At 42.0% G+C, this 18,852-nt stretch overlaps 1 protein-coding gene across 1 annotated transcript in view; it reads left to right on the plus strand.

Annotated features, from left to right (window-relative positions):
• The window catches only part of CCDC7 (coiled-coil domain containing 7), a 180,018-nt gene that overhangs the window by 143,594 nt on the left and 17,572 nt on the right, over positions 1-18,852 (plus strand). The window contains exon 12 of the mRNA XM_070415866.1: positions 4,274-4,359. Within this exon, the coding sequence (XP_070271967.1) occupies positions 4,274-4,359 (86 nt within the window). The remainder of the gene's footprint in view (positions 1-4,273; positions 4,360-18,852) is intronic.

The raw sequence follows: 18,852 nt of genomic DNA on the forward strand, positions 1-18,852 counted from the left end.
CATGCAATTATGGTTTCTGGTGCTCCTCTTTAATTTCAATATGTCTTATTTATGTCTGATACCATTTTTCTTCTGCTGAAAGGATTCTTTTATCATTTTCTTTTTTGTTGTGCAGTTTTGCTAGTGATGTATACTTTTAACTCTTTGATTTCTAAAAAACATATTTTATGCCTTCAATTTTGAAAGATATTTCTTTTGGATAATGAATTCTAGGCTGATGTTTTTCTTCCAGTACTTTAAAGATTTTGCCCCTTCCTTCCTTCCTTCCTTTCCTTCCTTTCCTTCCTTTCCTTCCTTTCCTTCCTTTCCTTCCTTTCCTTCCTTTCCTCCTCCCTCCCTCCCTTCCTTTTTTCCTCACCCAAGGATATTTTTCCATTGATTTTTAGGGAGAGTGGAAGAGGGAGGGAAAGACAGAGAGAAACATCAATGTGAGAGAAACACATCAATTCGTTGTCTCCTGCACAGGCCCTGAGAGGAGCCTGCAACCAAATAATGTGCCCTTGACTAGAATAGTACTGAGACCCACAGGCTTAGGCTCTATCCACTGAGCAAAACTGGCGAGGGCTACTTGTATTGTTTCTGATAAGAAGAAGTCTTCCTCCGCCGAAACTGGTTTGGCTCAGTGGATAGAGCGTTGGCCTGTGGACTGAAAGGTCCCAGGTTTGATTCTAGTCAAGGGCATGTACCTGGGTTGTGGACACATCCCCAGTGGGAGATGTGCAGGAGACAGCTGATCGATGTTTCTGACTCTCTATCCCTCTCCCTTCCTCTCTGTAAGAAATCAATAAAATATATTAAAAAAAAAAAAGAAGAAGTCTTCTGTCCTCCTTATTCTTGTATGTAATCTGCTTTTCTCCTCAGTATTCTTTTAAGATTTTACCACTGCTTTTAAGTAATTTTATTATGATACTAGTGGCCCAGGGTGGGAACGGGCCTAAACCAGCAGTCGGATATCCCTCTCACAATCTGGGACTGCTGGCTCCTAACCACTTACCTGCCTGCCTGATTGCCCCTAACCGCTTCTGCCTGCCAGCCTGATCACCTCCTAACCACTCCTCTGCTGGCCTGATCACCCCCAAGGCTTTTATTAGTATAGATATGACCCTTCACAGAAAATTTCACTAACCCTGCTTTTTATAATAAGGGTTTTATGATTGAATCATTGGGGCCAGACACCAAGATTTCCTTTCTTTGAATAGTGGAGGGAATAATTATCTTGTCTTTAAGTTGCCCTGAACATCAAATGAGATAATGACTTAGAAAGTATAAAAGCACCATATAAAGACAACTGTCTTTTTCATTTACTGAAAAGACAATAAAGTGGTAAAATGAAAAACATTATTTCTATTCTCCCCCTTCCTTCCTTTACAGCCTTTATTTAAACTTTGAAATTCATAAAAATTTCACTCCTATTTTTATTTCTTTACATTCAATATTATTTTATATTAGTTTCAGGTTTTATATTAGTTACAGAATAGAGGTTAGACAATCATATTCTTTACAAATTGTTCCCCAATATTTCCAGTACCCACCTGGCATCATACCATCATTACAACACTGTTGACTATATTCCCTATTTAAATGACAATAGGTTTTCAGGTTCCTTCCAATCTTTCTTTTGTGTTGCCCCCCCCTTCCTTTTCTTTCTCAGGTCTTCACTCATTTTCTTTAAATAGTATTTCAATTGGCCCTCAAAGCTCAGTGAAGGCACTGGGACATGCTTAATCCATTTTTCAGACCAGGAAACTGAGGCCAATTCCAGTTGGCTATGGAACTAGACTCAGCGCACAGGGAGCCCTCACAACTGCACTCTCCGCCTTTCCTAAGGGACAGTCCACGGCCTCGCAGATACAACAAACCTCCCTGTGAGGCTTCTGAGCCTCATTCTCAAGCACCTTTTCATCGTGGATGCTCCACATTCTTTCCTCTCCCCTGTCTCCTGCTCCCATTCTTTACTAACCCCCCCTTCTGAAGAGCACATGGTAGGCTTCGCCCTCACCGCGCAGACTCGTGCCTCCGTGGGACTGGGTGGGAACTGGGGGTGGGGCGGGAACTGGCTTGCTTTTGGGCCAAGCGGGGAGCAGGAGTCCTGGCCTCTCAGGTGCGCAGGCCACGGCAAGGCAGGTTAGCACCAGGAGTTTCCCCGAACCTCTGCAGTGGGGTACCTGGCAGTGCGGTGCCCCTCCACTGAGGTGGCATCGCCCTTCAACACCCGCCTCAGGGCTGCGGGTCCGCGCCCCTTCGCCCGGGCACCCTTCCACGCCGGCAGTCATTGCCTCTTGTTTCCTGCATCTTTGGGCCACTGCAGAACCTCGCTCTCCTGGGAGAGGCAGATCCCCGCCCACTGGCCCCCTGCCCCAGCCCGAGCCCCCTCCTCTGCACCCCACCTTGGCCCCGCTCTGTGCCCCTTGGGCTGCCTGCCTCCTGGACCGCTGCTTTACTGAAGCTGCCCCTCAGGCGGAGGCCTGTCCATGCGCCTGCAGACCCCCTGGCAGGCCGCGGCTCCAGGCCGGCTGCATCCTGGAAGCTTCCTCCTCCTTCAGGTGCTCTCCTCAGACCCCTGGGAGCTTGGCTCTGGCAGCCCTGTCCTTCCATGGCTTCCTGCAGCCCCTGCTCCACTTTGCTTTCCTGGGCCACCCGCCTGTCAGGACACTGCCAGGGTGCCCTGCTGCAGGCAGCCTGGTCCTGGGGTATGGGGTGGGGGTTTGGGGAGCAGATCCAGTAAAGTTAATAAACCCCAGGTCAGCATTGCGATTTGGCTGCAGGCTGCGGGAGAGTCTGCCTGGGTGGGACGAAATCACGCATAGACCCTGAGTGCCGCCCACCTGTGAACGGTGGTGATGTGATGGCATCCCAGACAAATTTGCATATTCCTGCATTATATATAGAGATATATTGAAGTAGTTGTTTTATATTATTGTGGCTTTGTGAATATATAGTTTTCCTCAAATTTGAAAAGAATTTAGTCATTATTTATTTAAATACTTAATTTTTCCTTACCCCTTCTCTTCATCATGAATTACAATATAAGCACATTAGTTCACTTGAAATTGTCCTACAGCTCACTCATGATCTGTTCATTATTTTTTAGTCTTTTTTCCTTTCATTATTTTAGCATTTTGATTGCCAACATGTATTAGACTTTTCTGAATACTAAGTATATCCAAAGATTCATATTTAAGTTAGAAAATATTATTTGGGGGCCTTAACAATTCTCATTAAGAATTTATTATATTTATTTTTCATATTTTATGAGAAATTGTTATACTTTATGTTTAATTTGTGAGAACTTTATGTTTAATTTGTTGTGAATTTGATATCTGTTGGAAGTTGTGGGCTGAAACAGGAAATAACCACCTAATATTTTAATAGGTCTCCTATATTAAGCACATCTAAAATTTTCAATAATCTAATTGTTTAATTTTTCTCTACTTTCTTGAATAAAATAATCTGGTACTATGTGGTAGTTCAAGAATACTTTAAAACATGTAGTCAGTAGTGCCATAATATTTGTTTTGAAATGCAAATTTAACCACAGTTGAACAATTTGAGCATAATGTGAATTTTACATTTCCTTTATGCTCATTTTATCTCCAAAAAGTATAGATAAAGGCAAAAAAGAGTATCTATAAGTTACCTTAATTCACCGTGTATATAGTGTACCGCACCAGTTCATATCTGGTGTTACGACTTTTCATTTCGTTTCAGATAACCAACCTTCCAACACTGCACAAAAATTCACAAGTTGCAACCTATTCAACACTCACTTCCACAAACTAACTCGTGTCTTTTTCAAGATAAAGAGCTATATTTTTCATAGTACATGTTTTGTAATTATTTAACTGTATAAAACGGTATTAATGTTTTTATTAGGTTGTTATTTTAAAAAATGTATCACTGACAATGTTTTTGTGCGCTGTGCACCTAACCCTACTTCCCCATACATCCTGCAGTTTATATTGCATGAGTTTTCAAGGTGAGGTGGTTTTCATGAAGATATATACCATATTATAGAAGAACTGACTATAATTTATCAGGGGAATTTAATTATTTTTATATGTGTTAACTTATATACAACTTACATTATGTAAAACACTATAATAAACATTCTGAATGTGTCATTAATTTTTTCCTTTTATTCAGATAATTTTCCTTGAAAAATAGTATAGTGATTCTCAATGTAAAATGGAAATCTTAATAACGTTTATTATCATATATTTTCCTATAATTTATTGTCTCATTAATGTTTTCTGGCTTATATAAAATTACACAGACAACAAAGCCGACATATGATCGAACAAAGAAAACCATGAAAATGGAGAAGAAAAAAGCTAAAGAAAAATCTGAAGATTCAGAATCGTAAGACATAAAGATACAATGCTAATGTTTTCTTTCCTTGTTAATTTACATTTTTATTTTATACAATTTGAGGTAATGTAAACATAACTTATTAATAGGTTTCTTAAAAAAATAACATTAGCAAATATAGTCATGAGCCATATTACAATGTATTGGTCAACAACAGATGACATGGACAGTGGTCTCAAAATATTATAATGGAGCTGAAAAATTCCTATCACGTGGTGACATTGTAGATGTTGTAATGTCATAGTACATCACATTACTCTGTTTGTGATGATGCTGGTGTAACAAATCTACTGCACTGCCAATTGTATGAAAATATAGCATATACAACTTTGTACAGTACATCATACTTGATAATGATAATAAATGACTATGTATTTACAATTTTTATTGTTATTTCAGAGTATACTCTTTCTACTTATAAAAAATGTTTATTGTAAAACAATATGTCATGTTATGCTGGAAGCAACCTCATATATATTCATGTTACTGTGTCTCTTAGTTGCATAATTTTCTCTTCTGCTTTATGTAATCTCATGTTATTTATAAGTTTCATGTAACATAAGTATCTACACTAATAAAAAAGAAACATGCAAATTAACCATCATTCCACCACTCTGCTACACTCACCAGCAAATCAGGAGCGAGTATGCAAATTAACCCAACTAAGATGGTGGTGACCATGGAGCTGGAGCAAGCAGGTGGCTTGGGTTGCCTCCAGCGATGGAGGAAGCCAAACTTCCCTCCTGCCCTGGCCAGCCCTGGGCTCTGCTCAAGACTACAAAGTTTTAATTATAGAAGATAAATAAATCTCAGATACCTGCTTCCAGCCCACCCTGGCCTCTTCTCAAGGAGGTGCTGAAAAAAAAAAAAGAAAAAAGAAAAAAAGGAGAGGCTGGGAGCTTGGGACACCAGGGGACATGGGCAGCCTGAAAATGGCCATCAGCCCCTGACCCAGGCTGGCCAGGCACCCCAGCAGGACCCCCCCCACCCTGAAGGGGCTGTGGGCAGCCTGAAAATGGCCCTCAGCCCCTCACCCAGGCTGACCAGACACCCCAATGGGGACCCCCACCCTGAAGGGGGTATGGCCATCCTGAAAATGGCCCTCAGCCCCTTACCCAGACTGGCCAGGCACCCCAGAGGGACCCCCCCACACCCTGAAGGGGCTGTGGCCAGCCTGCAAACAGCTATCAGCCCCTCACCCAGGCTGGACAGGCACCCCAGCGGGACCCTACTCTGATCCAAGACACCCTTTAGGGCGAACCAGCTGGCCCCCACACATGCACCGGGCCTCTATCTATACTAATAAAAGGGTAATATGCTAATTAGACTGGGAGACCTTCCAGGAGACCTTCCAGATGTTCTTCTGGACAAAGTCATGGTGGCGGGGCTGAGGAAGAGGTGGTTAGAGGCTAAGAGGGGAGGGCAGTTGTGGGTGACCAGACCAGGATGGGACGGCCATTGTGGGTGATCAGGCTGATGGGGAGCAGGGCCATTGGGGGTAAGCAGATCAGCAGGTGGGCCAGTTGGGGGTGAGCAGGCCAACAGTGGGGGTCAGTTCGAGGTGATCAGGACAGCAGGGGGGGGGCAATTTGGAGTGAGCAGGCCAGCAGGGAGGCAGTTGGGGGAGAGCAAGCCAGTGGGGAGGGGAAGTGAGGGTGAGAAGGCCAGCAGGGGGGGCAGTTAGGGGGAGCAGGCAGAGTGGTTAGGGACAATCAGGCAGGAAGGCAGGCAGGCAGGTGAGTGGTTATAAGCCAGCAGTCCCAGATTGTGAGAGGGATGTCCAACTGCTGGTTTAGGCCCGATCCCTGTAAACCGGCAGTAGGACATCCTTTGAGGGGTCCCATATTGGAGAGGGTGCAGGCCAGGCTGAGGGACACCCTCCCCCCCCCCCCATGCGCCGGGCCATTAATAGTGTTTATAAAATCTACAGTATTGTACAGTAATGTTCTAGGCCTCATGTTCACTCACCACTCACTCACCTACCCAGAGAAACTTACAGTTCTCCAAGCTACATTTATGATCAGTGCCCTACACGGGTGTACCATTATAAATTTTTATACTATATTTTTACTGTATCTTTTCTATATTTATCTATATTTAGGTACACAAGTACTATTGTGTTACAACTGTGTACAGCATTCAGCACAGTAACATGCTGTACAGGTCTGTAGCCCAGGAGCAATAGGCTTAGGTGTGTAGGTGGCTATACCATCTATGTTTGTGTCAGTGCATACTCTCTGATGTTTGTACAATAATAAAATCACCTAACAATGGATTTTTCAGAATGTATCCTTATTGTTGGTGAGGCATTACTATATATAGTTTTATAAGCAAATAAGGATATGATTGTGGGAGAAAGCTGAGAAGTGAAGCATGAACTAAAGAGGAGAATGAACCACAAAACATTTAGGAACAGGCAGGCAGGATTAAATTTGTAAATAGTTTTAGGGAAAAGAATTTACATTGTGTTCTTGATGGTTTAGCTAATGATTTGTAATTTGTACATTAACTCCCTAGTCTGGGCTATGATTTTTTATTTTTAACTGAAATTCTTGCTTTTTTAAAAATTATCACCCAAGGATATATTTTTTAAATTGATTTTAGAGAGAGAGGAAGGAAGAAATGGGGAGCGATAGAGAGAAACATTAATGTGAGAGAGAAATATCAATCAGTTGCCTCCCATACATGCCCTGACGGGGATCAAACCCATAACCTTTTAGTGTATGGGAAGACACTCCATCCACCTGAGCCACCCAGCTAGGGCTTTACAGACTTCTTCATTGTACTTATTTTATAAAAACAATTACCTATATTTTAATGTAAATGGATTTCATAAACTGGTCTTATTAAATGAATACCCTCTTTAGTAAAATAAAATAACTTTTGCATTTAAATTGGATTGGTCAAGCCCTGATATAAATATATAGTTTAAAAAGAAATTAAGAATTCCATGTTTATACAGCTCCACAAAATCTATGAAGAAATTCATTGGCCGAAACCAGTTTGGCTCAGTGGATAGAGCATCTGCCTGCGGACTGAAGGGTCCCAGGTTCGATTCCGGTCAGGGGCGTGTACCTGGGTTGCAGGCACATCCCCAGTGGGAGATGTGCAGGAGGCAGCTGGTCGATGTTTCTCTCTCATCGATGTTTCTAACTCTCTATCTCTCTCCCTTCCTCTCTGCAAAAAATCAATAAAATATATTTAAAAAAAAAAAAGAAAGAAATTCATTGGACAAATGACTTTGATCTTTGACTTAGCAAAGAAAAGATGACCAGAGGAAAAAAAATGGACCAATGTATTTTGAAACTCCTTGCCCTATCTCATCTTTCCATATTTTAATCATAGCAATGAGAAGTTCGTTTGAGAAATGTTATTTTTTATCATTTAACCTATGTGGATTTTATGGCTTTTAAAAATATATAAATTTCTTTTGAAGATATTCATTTTTATAAAGGGTTTAATTAAACATTTAAAAATTAGCTGTGCAATTAAAAAATATCATGATATATTTTAAAACATTTTTAATTACAGGAAAAAGTCTCCAGCCAAAGAGCTTAAAACAGAATTCCTTAAAGCCCAGGTAATACACTCTCTTTATGCCTCTAAATTTGATTAATAAGTGCACTGATAATTATATGTATAGACAGTATTGGTATGCACATGAACATAAGTATGTATGTGTTATCGGTGTATATGTGTGTACTGAAGTTCTTTCTAAGATATGTCTTTCTTGTTGGTTGACTCTTCTCAGTAAGTTTCACAAAATAAAATGGTAAGTCTAGACATGTTTATTGTCAAGGTTATGAAAATTATGGTTTACTCAACCACAGGCAATATCATGGAGGAAAGAATATCATATTGGTAGTCAACAGGGACTTACTAGTTATGTGACATTGGACAAGTCCCTTTTTTTCTGGACCTAAGCAAATATTCATTAACTAGCAGCCCAGTGCACAAAATTCATACACCGGGGAGGGGGGAGTTGTCCCTCAGCCCAACCTATGCCCTCCTGCAATCCGGGACCCCTTGGGTATGGTTCCTAGCCTGGCCAGTGATCAGGGCTTATTGGGGCTTTCCTTCCCCCAGCTGCTAGCACTGCCGCTGCCACTGCTTGCCATCTGTGAGGTGCTGCCCCACCTCCCCTGCCACCAGTCGCCTCCTTCTGTGGGCGACAGGCATGGGGTGTAATCGCTTGGCTGGCCTGGGACTCCCTTTGTGGGGTGATCAACTGTGGGGCTCTGTGATCAATTTTGTCACAGAGGGAGGCCCCGCCCACCTGGCTGGGGCTCCACAATTGACTGCCATGCAGAGGGTGGCCTGGGCATCCCTCTTTGGGGTGAACAATCAATCACAGAGCCCTCCAATTGATCACCCCACAGAGGGTGGACTGGGCTTCCTCTGTGGGGCGATTGTGGGGTGATGGTGGGGCCCCCACACCAATCGCCTTGCACCTGCCTTGGCTGGCCTGGTGCCAGTGTGTGTAATAGCTTGGTTGTCCGGAAGGTCATTCTGCTGTTTGGTTTTTTGGTTGATTTGTATATTATGCTTTTATTATTATAGATAATGAAAGGTTTGCTCTTACAAAGATATATCATGTATCTGTTTTTGTCTTTATATATCTACTAGAGGCCTGGTGCACGAAATTAGTGCATAGGGTGGGGGGAGTGGTCCCTCAGCCTGGCCTGCACCCTCTCTAATCCAGGATCCCTCTCGCAACCTGGGACCGATGGCTCCTAACCACTCACCTGCACACCTACCTGATAGCCCCTAACTGCCTCTGCTTGCCAGCCGGTCACCCCTAACTGCACTCCCCTGCTGGCCTGGTCACCCCTAACTACCCTCCCCTACTGGCCTGGTCACCCTACCTGCCCTCCCCTACCAGCCTGGTCATCCCTAATTGCCTTCCCCTACCAGCCTGGTGGCCCCTAACTGCCTTCCCCTGCTGGACTGGTTGCGCCTAATTGCCCTCCCCTGCTGACCTTGTTGCCACTAACCACTTCTGCCTCAGCACCTGCCACTGTGGCTTTGTCCAGAAGGACATGTGGATGGATGTCCAGAAGACGACTGGTCGAATGAGCATATTACCTTTTTATTAGTATAGATACTAGTGCCCAATGCATGAAAATTTGTGCACTTGGGGAGATCGCAGTCTGGGACCCCTCAGGGGATGTCCATCTGCTGGCTTAGGCCCGCTCTCCTGGGGATTGGGCCTAAGCTGGTAGTCAGATATACCTCTGGCAACACAGGAGTGCCTTGGGGATGTCCAACTGACAGACGTCCTTAGCACTGTGGAGGAGGCAGGCGAGGCTCCTGACACCACGACAGGGCTTGCAGCCATCAGCCCAGTTTGATGCTGAGCAGAGCTCCCCCTGTGGGATCCCACTGACCACCAGAGGACAGCTCCTGCATTGAGCATCTGCCTCCTGGTAGTCAGTGCGCGTCATAGCGACCGGTCATTCCCAGTCGTTCAGCTATTAGGGTTAATTTAAATATTACCCTTTATTTTATACTAGAGGCCCGGTGCACAAAAATTTGTGCACTGGCGGGGGGGAGTGTCCCTCAGCCCCACTTGTGCCCTCTCATAGTCTGGGACCCCTCGGGAGATAACGACCTGCTGGCTTAGGCCCGCTCCCAGGTGGCAGAGGGCAGGCCCAATCCCTAGGTGCAGCCCCTGGTTGGGCTCAGAGCAGGGCCGACTGGGGAGTTGGGGCGCCACCCCCTGTCATGCACAGAGCAGGGCAGATCGGGAGGTTGTTATGCCACCCCCAGTCACGCTCAGGGTAGGGCCGATTGGGGTGTTGGGGCGCCGCCCCCTGTCACACTCTAGGCAGGGTTGATGGGGAGGTTGTGGTGCCACCCTGTCACATACAGAGCTGGCCGATCAGGGGGTTGGGGTGCTGCCCCCTGTCACGCACAGAGCAGGGCCCATCAGGGGGGTTAGGGCTCCATACCCTGTCACACACAGAGCAGGGCTGATCAGGGTGTTGGGGAGCTTCCCCCTGTCACACACAGAGCAGGGCCGATCAGGGGATTGGAGAGCTCCCCCCTGTCACGCACAGAGTAGGGCCTATAGGGGAGTTGGGGCACTCCCCCTTGTCACACTCAGGGCAGGGCCGATGGGGAGGTTGCGACTCCACCCCATCACACACAGAGCAGGGTCCATGGGGGGGTTGGGGCGCCACACCCTGTCACGAACAGAGCAGGGCAGATAGGGAGGTTGTGGCCACCCCCCCTGTCACACACAGAGCTGCAGGGTGATCAGGGGGTTTGGGCGCTGCCCCCTGTCACGCTGCTGCAGGGGCCAGGAGGCCTTGTGGCTCCACTGATCCCAGTGCTGGGAAGCTTTGTGGCTCCACTTGACACAGGGGCAGTGAGACCTCCCTGCTCTGCTGATCCCGGTGCTGGGAGGCATATTACCCTTTTACTATATAGGATAGAGGCCTGGTGCACAGGTGGGGGCTGGCTGGTTTTCCCTGAAGGGTGTCCCGGATCAGGGTGGGGGTCCCGCTTGGGTGCCTGGCCAGTCTGGGTGAGGGGATGATGGCTGTTTGCAGCTGGTCACACCCCCTTCAGGGTGGGGGTCCCCACTGGGGTGCCTGGCCAGTCTGGGTGAGGGGCTGAGGGCCGTTTTCAAGCTGGAGGGTGACTGAAACTCCCAACCTCTCCTTTTTTTCTTTTTTTTTTAATTCTTGGATTTATTTACCTTCTATGGCTGTCACTGGAGCTGAGAGCCGGCTTTAGCTCTGAGGCTCGGCTCCAGCTCTGAGAATTCGGCTGCTGAAAGCAGGTTTCTGGGCTTTGTTTACCTTCTGTATTTGAAACTTTGTTGCGACTCCAGCTCTGAGATCCCGGCCGGCTGAAAGGAGGTTTCTGGGGATTGTTTAGATTCTATAATTGTAACATAGTTGCTTAGAGTGCAAGCTCAGAGGTGGGCAGGGGCAGGCGGGGAACCTTGGCTTCCTCCTTCACTGGAGCAAGCAAGCCTCCAGCTCGCTTCAGCTGCCTGGCTGCCGGCGGCCATCTTGGTTGGAAGTTAATTTGCATATCACCCTGATTAGCCAATGGAAAGGGTAGCGAAGTTACGGTTAATTACCATGTTTCTCTATTATTAGATAGGACTTAGTAGCCTGGTGAATGAAATTCATGCACATTAAAAGAGAATTAATTGCCCTAACCGGTTTGGCTCAGTGAATAGAGCATCAGCCTGCAGTCTCAGGGTCCTGGGTTCGATTCCAGTCAAGGGCATGTACCTTGGTTGCGGGCACATCCCCAGTGGGGAGTGTGCAGGAGGCAGCTGATCGATGTTTCTCTCTCATCGATGTTTCTAACTCTCTATCGCTCTCCCTTCCTCTCTGTAAAAAATCAATAAAAAATATTTTTTTAAAAAAGGGTATTAGTTAGCAGAGATATTTTAACATTGCTGTTTGCCCTTTCTCTATAATAGAAATGTGAGAGATGAAAGGAAATTAGTAAAATGTATATGGAAATCATATATAAATTTATTAATAAATAGTAACAAAAGGATATAACAATAACAGAGGCATGATATAAAAACGACAAAAACATGATATGAAAACAACAAAAACATGATATAAAAACAACAGTGATGCAAACAATGACTGATAAAATGATTAAACTTATTCTAATATCTCCCTGTACACCACATTAAGAGTGAAAACACTTTCAGAGTGCTTGACTAATTTCCCTTGTGATGAAGTACTTAGAACTTTCACTGTAACATCACATGCTCTTCAAACTCGAGAGAAAGCAACATATAATTGACCATGTGCAAAAACGGGTTCAGGTAGGAACATTCTTACTCTGTCTAGAGTTTGTCCTTGTGATTTATTAATAGTCATCACAAATGCTGGCATCACGGGAAATCATCGTCAAATCAATGTAAATGGGAGGCCAGTGTCAGATGGGGACAAATTAATTCTTGGAATCTGAACAGCCTCTCCCTCTGCAGATCCTGTTAATACTTCAGTTTCAATAATGTGGTAATCTTAGATCATTAGATTAGGTTGTAAGATTAGGTCGTAATCTTTTGATAATAAATCTGGTACCATTACAAAGACCCCATTTACTATTGAGATTTCTCAATAGAATGATGATATCACCCACTTTCAATTTTAATTTATGACAGGGCATTCCCGAAGGAGTAATACTATTCAGAAATTCGATGGGGATATTTTCCTTTGTTTCTTTCTTATGGGGTGGGGCCACAACATTAGCAACAAAGAAACAGAATTAAAACTTTATTGTGGGAGCTGCTACAGTGTTTTGGACAGGTTCAAGCCTTGGACTGATGAGAGGGCACAGTCCTCTCATTGCCACGTGCATGTCCCAGCTTGGAGGGCAAGGCCCTCCCAGCACAATTATAGCCAACAGCTGTAGTTGTAAGCTTGAACCTATGGTCCGAACACGTGGCCCCACGTGCCTGAGTGATGTGGGCTTGATAGAGTTCAGGTGCATGTAGTTGAGTAGGATTGAAACCCAAGAGAATGTTTGTAAACATCTTGGTCACGCCCTTACTTTGCCTCGTAGCATCTGCTATAAACTAAAGGCACAGCTGTGGGCGTGGTAGCTGTCTCTCAGAGAAGCAGCATCCCATGGAGACCCAGCTTTCATTCCCTTGTCTGTCTTTTCTAAGCCTTTCAGCCGCCCCACTCAGGTTCAAACTTTAGAAAGATCTGCCTCCAAGCTCCCAGGGCGGGTTCCTGCCTCAAACTCCGCCCTTACAGGAAACAGCTCCAGAAAACAGCTTGGGGGAGGGTGCAGCCATTGCCAAGACAACCCCTGTAGGACTGACTTCCTTCTGCTGGTCGCTGTTCATCCATATGTGACGAACACCACCCATCGTTTTTATATAAGTAGATATATATGTGTGTGTGTGTGTGTGTGTGTAGTTAATTTGCATATTCCCCTTTATATATATATATATATATATATATATATATATATATATATATATTATTGTTTAAAGTATTACATATGTCTCCTTTTTCCCCAATTGATCCCACCCCGCTACTCCTTCCCTCAAGGGCAAGTCCCCACACTACCAGTGTCTGTGTACATTGGTTATGCTAATATGCATGCATACAAGTTCTTTGGTTGATCTCTAACTCCTCCTCCCATGAACCTTGTCTCTAGATCTACTTTTGTTCATCAGTTTATATTGATCATTATATCCCATATATGAGTGATCATGTGATATTTATCTTTTTCCGACTGGCTTAGTTTGCTTAGCATAATGCTCTCCAGTTCCATCTATGCTGTTGCAAATGGTAAGGATTCCTTCTTTTTTATAGCAGCATAGTATTCCATTTTAGAGATGTACCACATTTTTTAATCTGCTGATGGGCACTTAGGCTGTTTCCAAATCTTAGCAATTGTAAATTGTGCTGCTAAGAACATGGGGGTGCATATATCCTTTCTAATTGGTGTTTCTGATTTCCTGGGATATATTCCTAGGAAATATATTCCTAGAAGTGGGATTACTGGGTCAAATGGGAGGGGCATTTTTAACTTTTTGAGGAAACTCCAAACTGTTTTCCACAGTGGCAGAACCAGTCTGCATTCCTACCAGCAGTGCACAAGGATTCCTTTTTCTCCACATCCTTGCCAGCACTTGTCATTTGCACAATTGTTGATGATAGCCATTCTGACAGCTGTGAGAGGGTATCTCATTGTTGTTTTGATTTGCATATCTTGGATGATTAGTGACTTTGAGCATGTTTTCATGTCTTTTGGCCTTCAGTATGTCCTCTTTCAAAAAGTGTCTATTTAGGTCCTTTGTCCATTATTTGATTGGATTATCATCCTTTGGTTAAGTTGTATGAGTTCCCTTTAAATTTTGGAGATTAAGCCCTTATTGGAGATAACAATGGCACATATGTTCTCCCAGGCAGTGGGCTTTCTTGTTGTTTTGTTGATGGTTTCTTTTGCTTTGCAGAAGCTTTTTATTTTGATGTAGTCCCATTTGTTTATTTTCTTAGTTTCCATAGGCCTAGGAGCTGTATCAGTAAAGATATTGCTATGGCATATGTCCCTATTTCACTGCCTGTGAATTCTTCTAAGATTTTTATGGTTTCCCATCTTACATTTAAATCCTTCATCCATTTTGAGTTTATTTTTGTATATGGTATAAGTTGGTTGTCTAATTTCATTTTTTTGGCATGTATCTGTCCAATTTCCCAACACCATTTATATTTATTGAAGAGACTGTCTTAACTCCATTGTATGCTCTTTCCTCCTTTGTCAAATATTAATTGAACATAATGGCTTGGGTCAATTTCTGGGTTCTCGTTCTGTTCCATTGTTTATATGTCTGTTCTTGTGCCAGTACCAGGCAGTTTTAAGAACAGTGGCTTTGTAAGATAGCTTGATATCTGGTATTGTGATCCCTCCAACTTTGTTCTTCTTTCTCAGGATTGCTGTGGCTATTCGGGGTCTTTTTTAAAATTTCATATGAATTTTCAGAGAGTTTGTGAAATATGCTATTGGAATCTTAATGAGGATTGCACTGAATCTATAGATTGCTTTGGATAGCGTGGACATTTTACTGATATTGATTCTACCAATAATGAACATGGTATATTCTTCCATTTGTTTGTGTCTTCTTCCATCTCTTTTTTTAATGTCTTGTAGTTTTCTGAGTACAGATCTTTTACCTCCTTACTTTTATTCCTAGGTATCTTAATTTTTTTGGTGCAATGGTAAATTGGATTTTTTTTTTTTTTAGTTTTTCTTTCTGTGAGTTCATTATTGGTGTATAAAAATGCCATAGATTTCTGGGTGTTAATTTTGTATCCTGCTATATTGACGAATTCATTTATTAAGTCTAGTATTTTTTGATGGAATCTCTAGGGTTTTCTATGTACAGTATTATGTCATCTGCGAATAAGAACAGTTTTACTTCTTTTCCAAATTGGATGCCTTTTATTTCCTCTTCTTGTCTGATCGCTATGGCTAGTACTTCCAGCACTATATTGAACAGGAGTGCTGAAAGTGAGCATCCCTGTCTTGTTCCTATTCTTAGGGGAAATGTATTTAGTTTTTGCACATTGAGTATGATGTTGGCTGTAGGTTTGTCATATTAGGCTTTTATTAAGTTGAGGTATGACCCCTCTATTTCCACTTTGCTGATGGTTTTTATCAAGAAAAGGTGTTGGGTTTTGTCAGATATTTTTCTGCATTGATTGATATGATTATGTGATTTTTGTCTCTCAATTTGTTTATGTGATATATCACATTTATTGCTTTGTGGATATTGTACCATCCTTGCATCCCCGGAATAAATACCACTTGGTCATGGTGTATGATCTTTCTAATGTAATGCTAGATCTGATTCGCTAGAATTTTGTTGAGGACTTCATCATCTTTGTATATCAAAAATAATGGCTTGTAGTCTTCTTTTTTGTGGTGTCTTTATCTGGTTTTGGAATAAGGGTAATGCTGGCTTCTTAGAAAGAGCTTGCAAGTGTTCCTTCCTCTTGAATTTTTTGGAATAATTTGAGGAGGATAGGTGTTAAGTATTTGAATGCTTCATAAAACTCCCCTGTAAAACCATCAAAACCAGGGCTTTTGTTTTCTGGAAGATTTTTGATTGCTGCTTCAATTTCATCAGTAGTTATCAGCCTATTCAGGTTTTTTTATTCTTCCTGATTGAGTTTTGGGAGCTTGTAATTTTCTAAGAATATGTCTATTCCACCTAAGTTGTCCATTTTGTTGGAATAGAGTGTTTATAGTGTTTTTTTCATAAAATTTTGTATTTCTGTGGGGTTGGTTGTTACTTCACCTCTTTCATTTCTGATTTTGTTTATTTGGGTCCTCTCTCTCTGTTTCTTGGTGAGCTTGGCTAGAGGTTCATCAATCTTGTTCAACCTTTCAAAGAACAAGCTCTTGGTTTTATTGATCTTTTGTATTTTTTTTTTTTTTTGTCTCTGTGTCATTTATTTCCACTTGGATCTTTCTTATTTCCTTCCTTCTGCTTACTCTGTGCTTTTCTTGTTGTTCTGTTTCTAATTTTTTGAGGTATAGGGTAGATAATTTATTACTGTTTTTTCTTGTTTTTTGAGGTAGGCCTGTAGACCTATAAACTTTCCTCTGAAGACTGCTGTCTTTGTGTCCCATAGATTTTGGAATGCTGTGTTTTAATTGTCATTTGTTACTAGGATTCTTTTTATTTTTTCTTTGATTTACTTGGTAACCCAATCATTGTTTAATAGCATGCTATTTAGCCTCCAAGTGTTTGATTTATTTTCATTTTTTTGAGGTTGATTTCTAATTTTATGCTATTGTGATCTGAGAAGATGCTTGATACGATTTCTATTTTCTTGAATTTGAAGAGACTTTGCCTGTGTCCCAATATGTGGTCTATCTTTGAAAATGACCCATGTACACTTGAGAAGAATGTATATTCTGTGGCTTTGGGGTGAAATGTTCTGAAGATGTTAATTAAGCCTATGTGATCTAGTGAGTCATTTAGGATTGATGTTTCTTTGCTGAATTTTTGTTTAGAGTATTTATCCAGTGGTGTCAATGGGGTATTACAGTCCCATACTATGACTGTATTGCTGACAATCTCTCCCTTAATATCTTCCAGTAGTTTTCTTTATGTATTTGGGTGCTCCTGTATTGGGTGCATTTATGTTTACCAGAGTTATATCCTCTTGTTGAGTTGCTCCCTTGATTATTATGAAGTGTTATTCCTTATCTCTTGTTATTGCATTCACTCTGAGGTCTAGTTTGTCAGATTTTAGTATTGCTACCCCAGCTTTTTTTTCAATTCCATTTGTCTGAAAGATATTTTCCATCCCTTCACTATCAGTCTGTATGAGTTCTGTGTTCTGTGGTGGGTCTCTTGTAGTCAACAGATATACGGATCATGTTTTCTTATTCATTCAGCTACCCTATGTCTTTTGATTGCAGCATTTAATCCATTTACATTTAAGTTTATTATTGATAGGTACTTGTTTGTCACTATTTTTATTCTTTTGCCAGTGTTCCTTTTCCACTTCCTATTTCTTCTTTTTACAGCAGTCCCTTTAGCATTTCCTGCATTGCTGGTTTGGTGGTAATAAACTCCTTTATCCCTTTTTTTGTCTGTGACGCTCCTGATTTCCCCTTCAATTTTAAATGCTAGCTTTGCTGGGTATAGTATTCTTGGATTCAGTCTCTTGCTTTGCATCACTTTGTATATTTCATTCCATTCCCTGATGTGTTTCTGTTGAGAAATCAGTTGCTAGTCTAATGGGAGATCCCTTATAGGTAACTTTCTGTCTCTCTCTGGCCACCTTTAAGATTCTTACTTTGTCGTTGGTGTTTGCCAATTTAATTATGATGTGTCTTGGTGTCAGTCTTTTTGGGTTTATCTTGTTGGGGTCTCTGTGAACTTCTTGGACTTGTGTGAGTTTTTTCTTCCCAATATCAGGGAAGTTTTCTGCCATTATTTCTTCAAACAGGTTTTTTATTCCTTTCTTAGTTTCCTCTCCTTTTAGCACCATATTATTTGGGTGTTGTTTTATTTCATGTCGTCCCAAAGCTCCCTTAGGCTCTCCTCCTGTTTTTACAGGTGTTTTTTTCCAGTTGCTGCTCTGCTTGAATGTTTTTTCCTACCTTGTTTTCTAGCTCACTGATGCGGTCTTCAGCTTCTTCCAGTCTACTGTTGATGCTTACTATTTTGTTCTTTATTGCAGATATGTCATTCTTTATTTCCTCTTGGTTCTTCTTCATTTACTATTGATTCTTAAACATGTTGTTGAATTTGTCTTCCATCCTTTCAACGTCCTTATGTCCATCACTTTGAATTCTTTCTCTGACAAATTGCTTGCCTCCATTTCGTTTACTTCCTTTTCCGATGATTCCTCCTTTTCTTACGTATAGGGGTTATTTTTTTGTCCCCATTTTTGCTCCTCTCAGGGTGTCTTGTTATGTGGCTCACTCTCTACCACGTTGACAAAAAGGCACAAAATACAACTCAACAACACACAACACAGAGGGAACAAAACACGAATTATTCACAAAACCAGTAACACCAAATAAAGTGACCATCAGAGAAAAGAGAATTAGGGGAGAGAAAAGAATGCAAAAATGATATTGAGAAAAAGACGAAAGGTTAGAGAGAAAAGAAAAAGAAGAAAAAAGAAGGTGAAAAATATATGTATATGGGGAGAAAACTCGGCAAAACCAATAACTAAGCCAAAAAATGCAAACAACACCCAGAAAAAAAGGAGGGGAGCTGAATCTCAAGAGACAGAGCTTATTTCCAGAAGGTAAGGCAAAGGAATTAAATGAATGGAGAAATGGCCACGATTCCATATAGAGGAGGTAGAAAGAGAATGAGTGTATAAGAAGAAAGGTGAAAAACAAAATACTCAATTAAAAAAATAAAATATTAATAATAATAATTAAAAGATATATATTAAGTATATATATGTATGAAAAATTTTATGTATAAAGATTTTTTTAAATTCCCCTTTA

Source organism: Myotis yumanensis, unplaced genomic scaffold (genome assembly GCF_028538775.1).
Source record: "Myotis yumanensis isolate MYYU_CA2020_CCGP unplaced genomic scaffold, mMyoYum1.0.hap1 SCAF_1, whole genome shotgun sequence".
In the NCBI taxonomy this organism is placed as follows: domain Eukaryota; kingdom Metazoa; phylum Chordata; class Mammalia; order Chiroptera; family Vespertilionidae; genus Myotis; species Myotis yumanensis.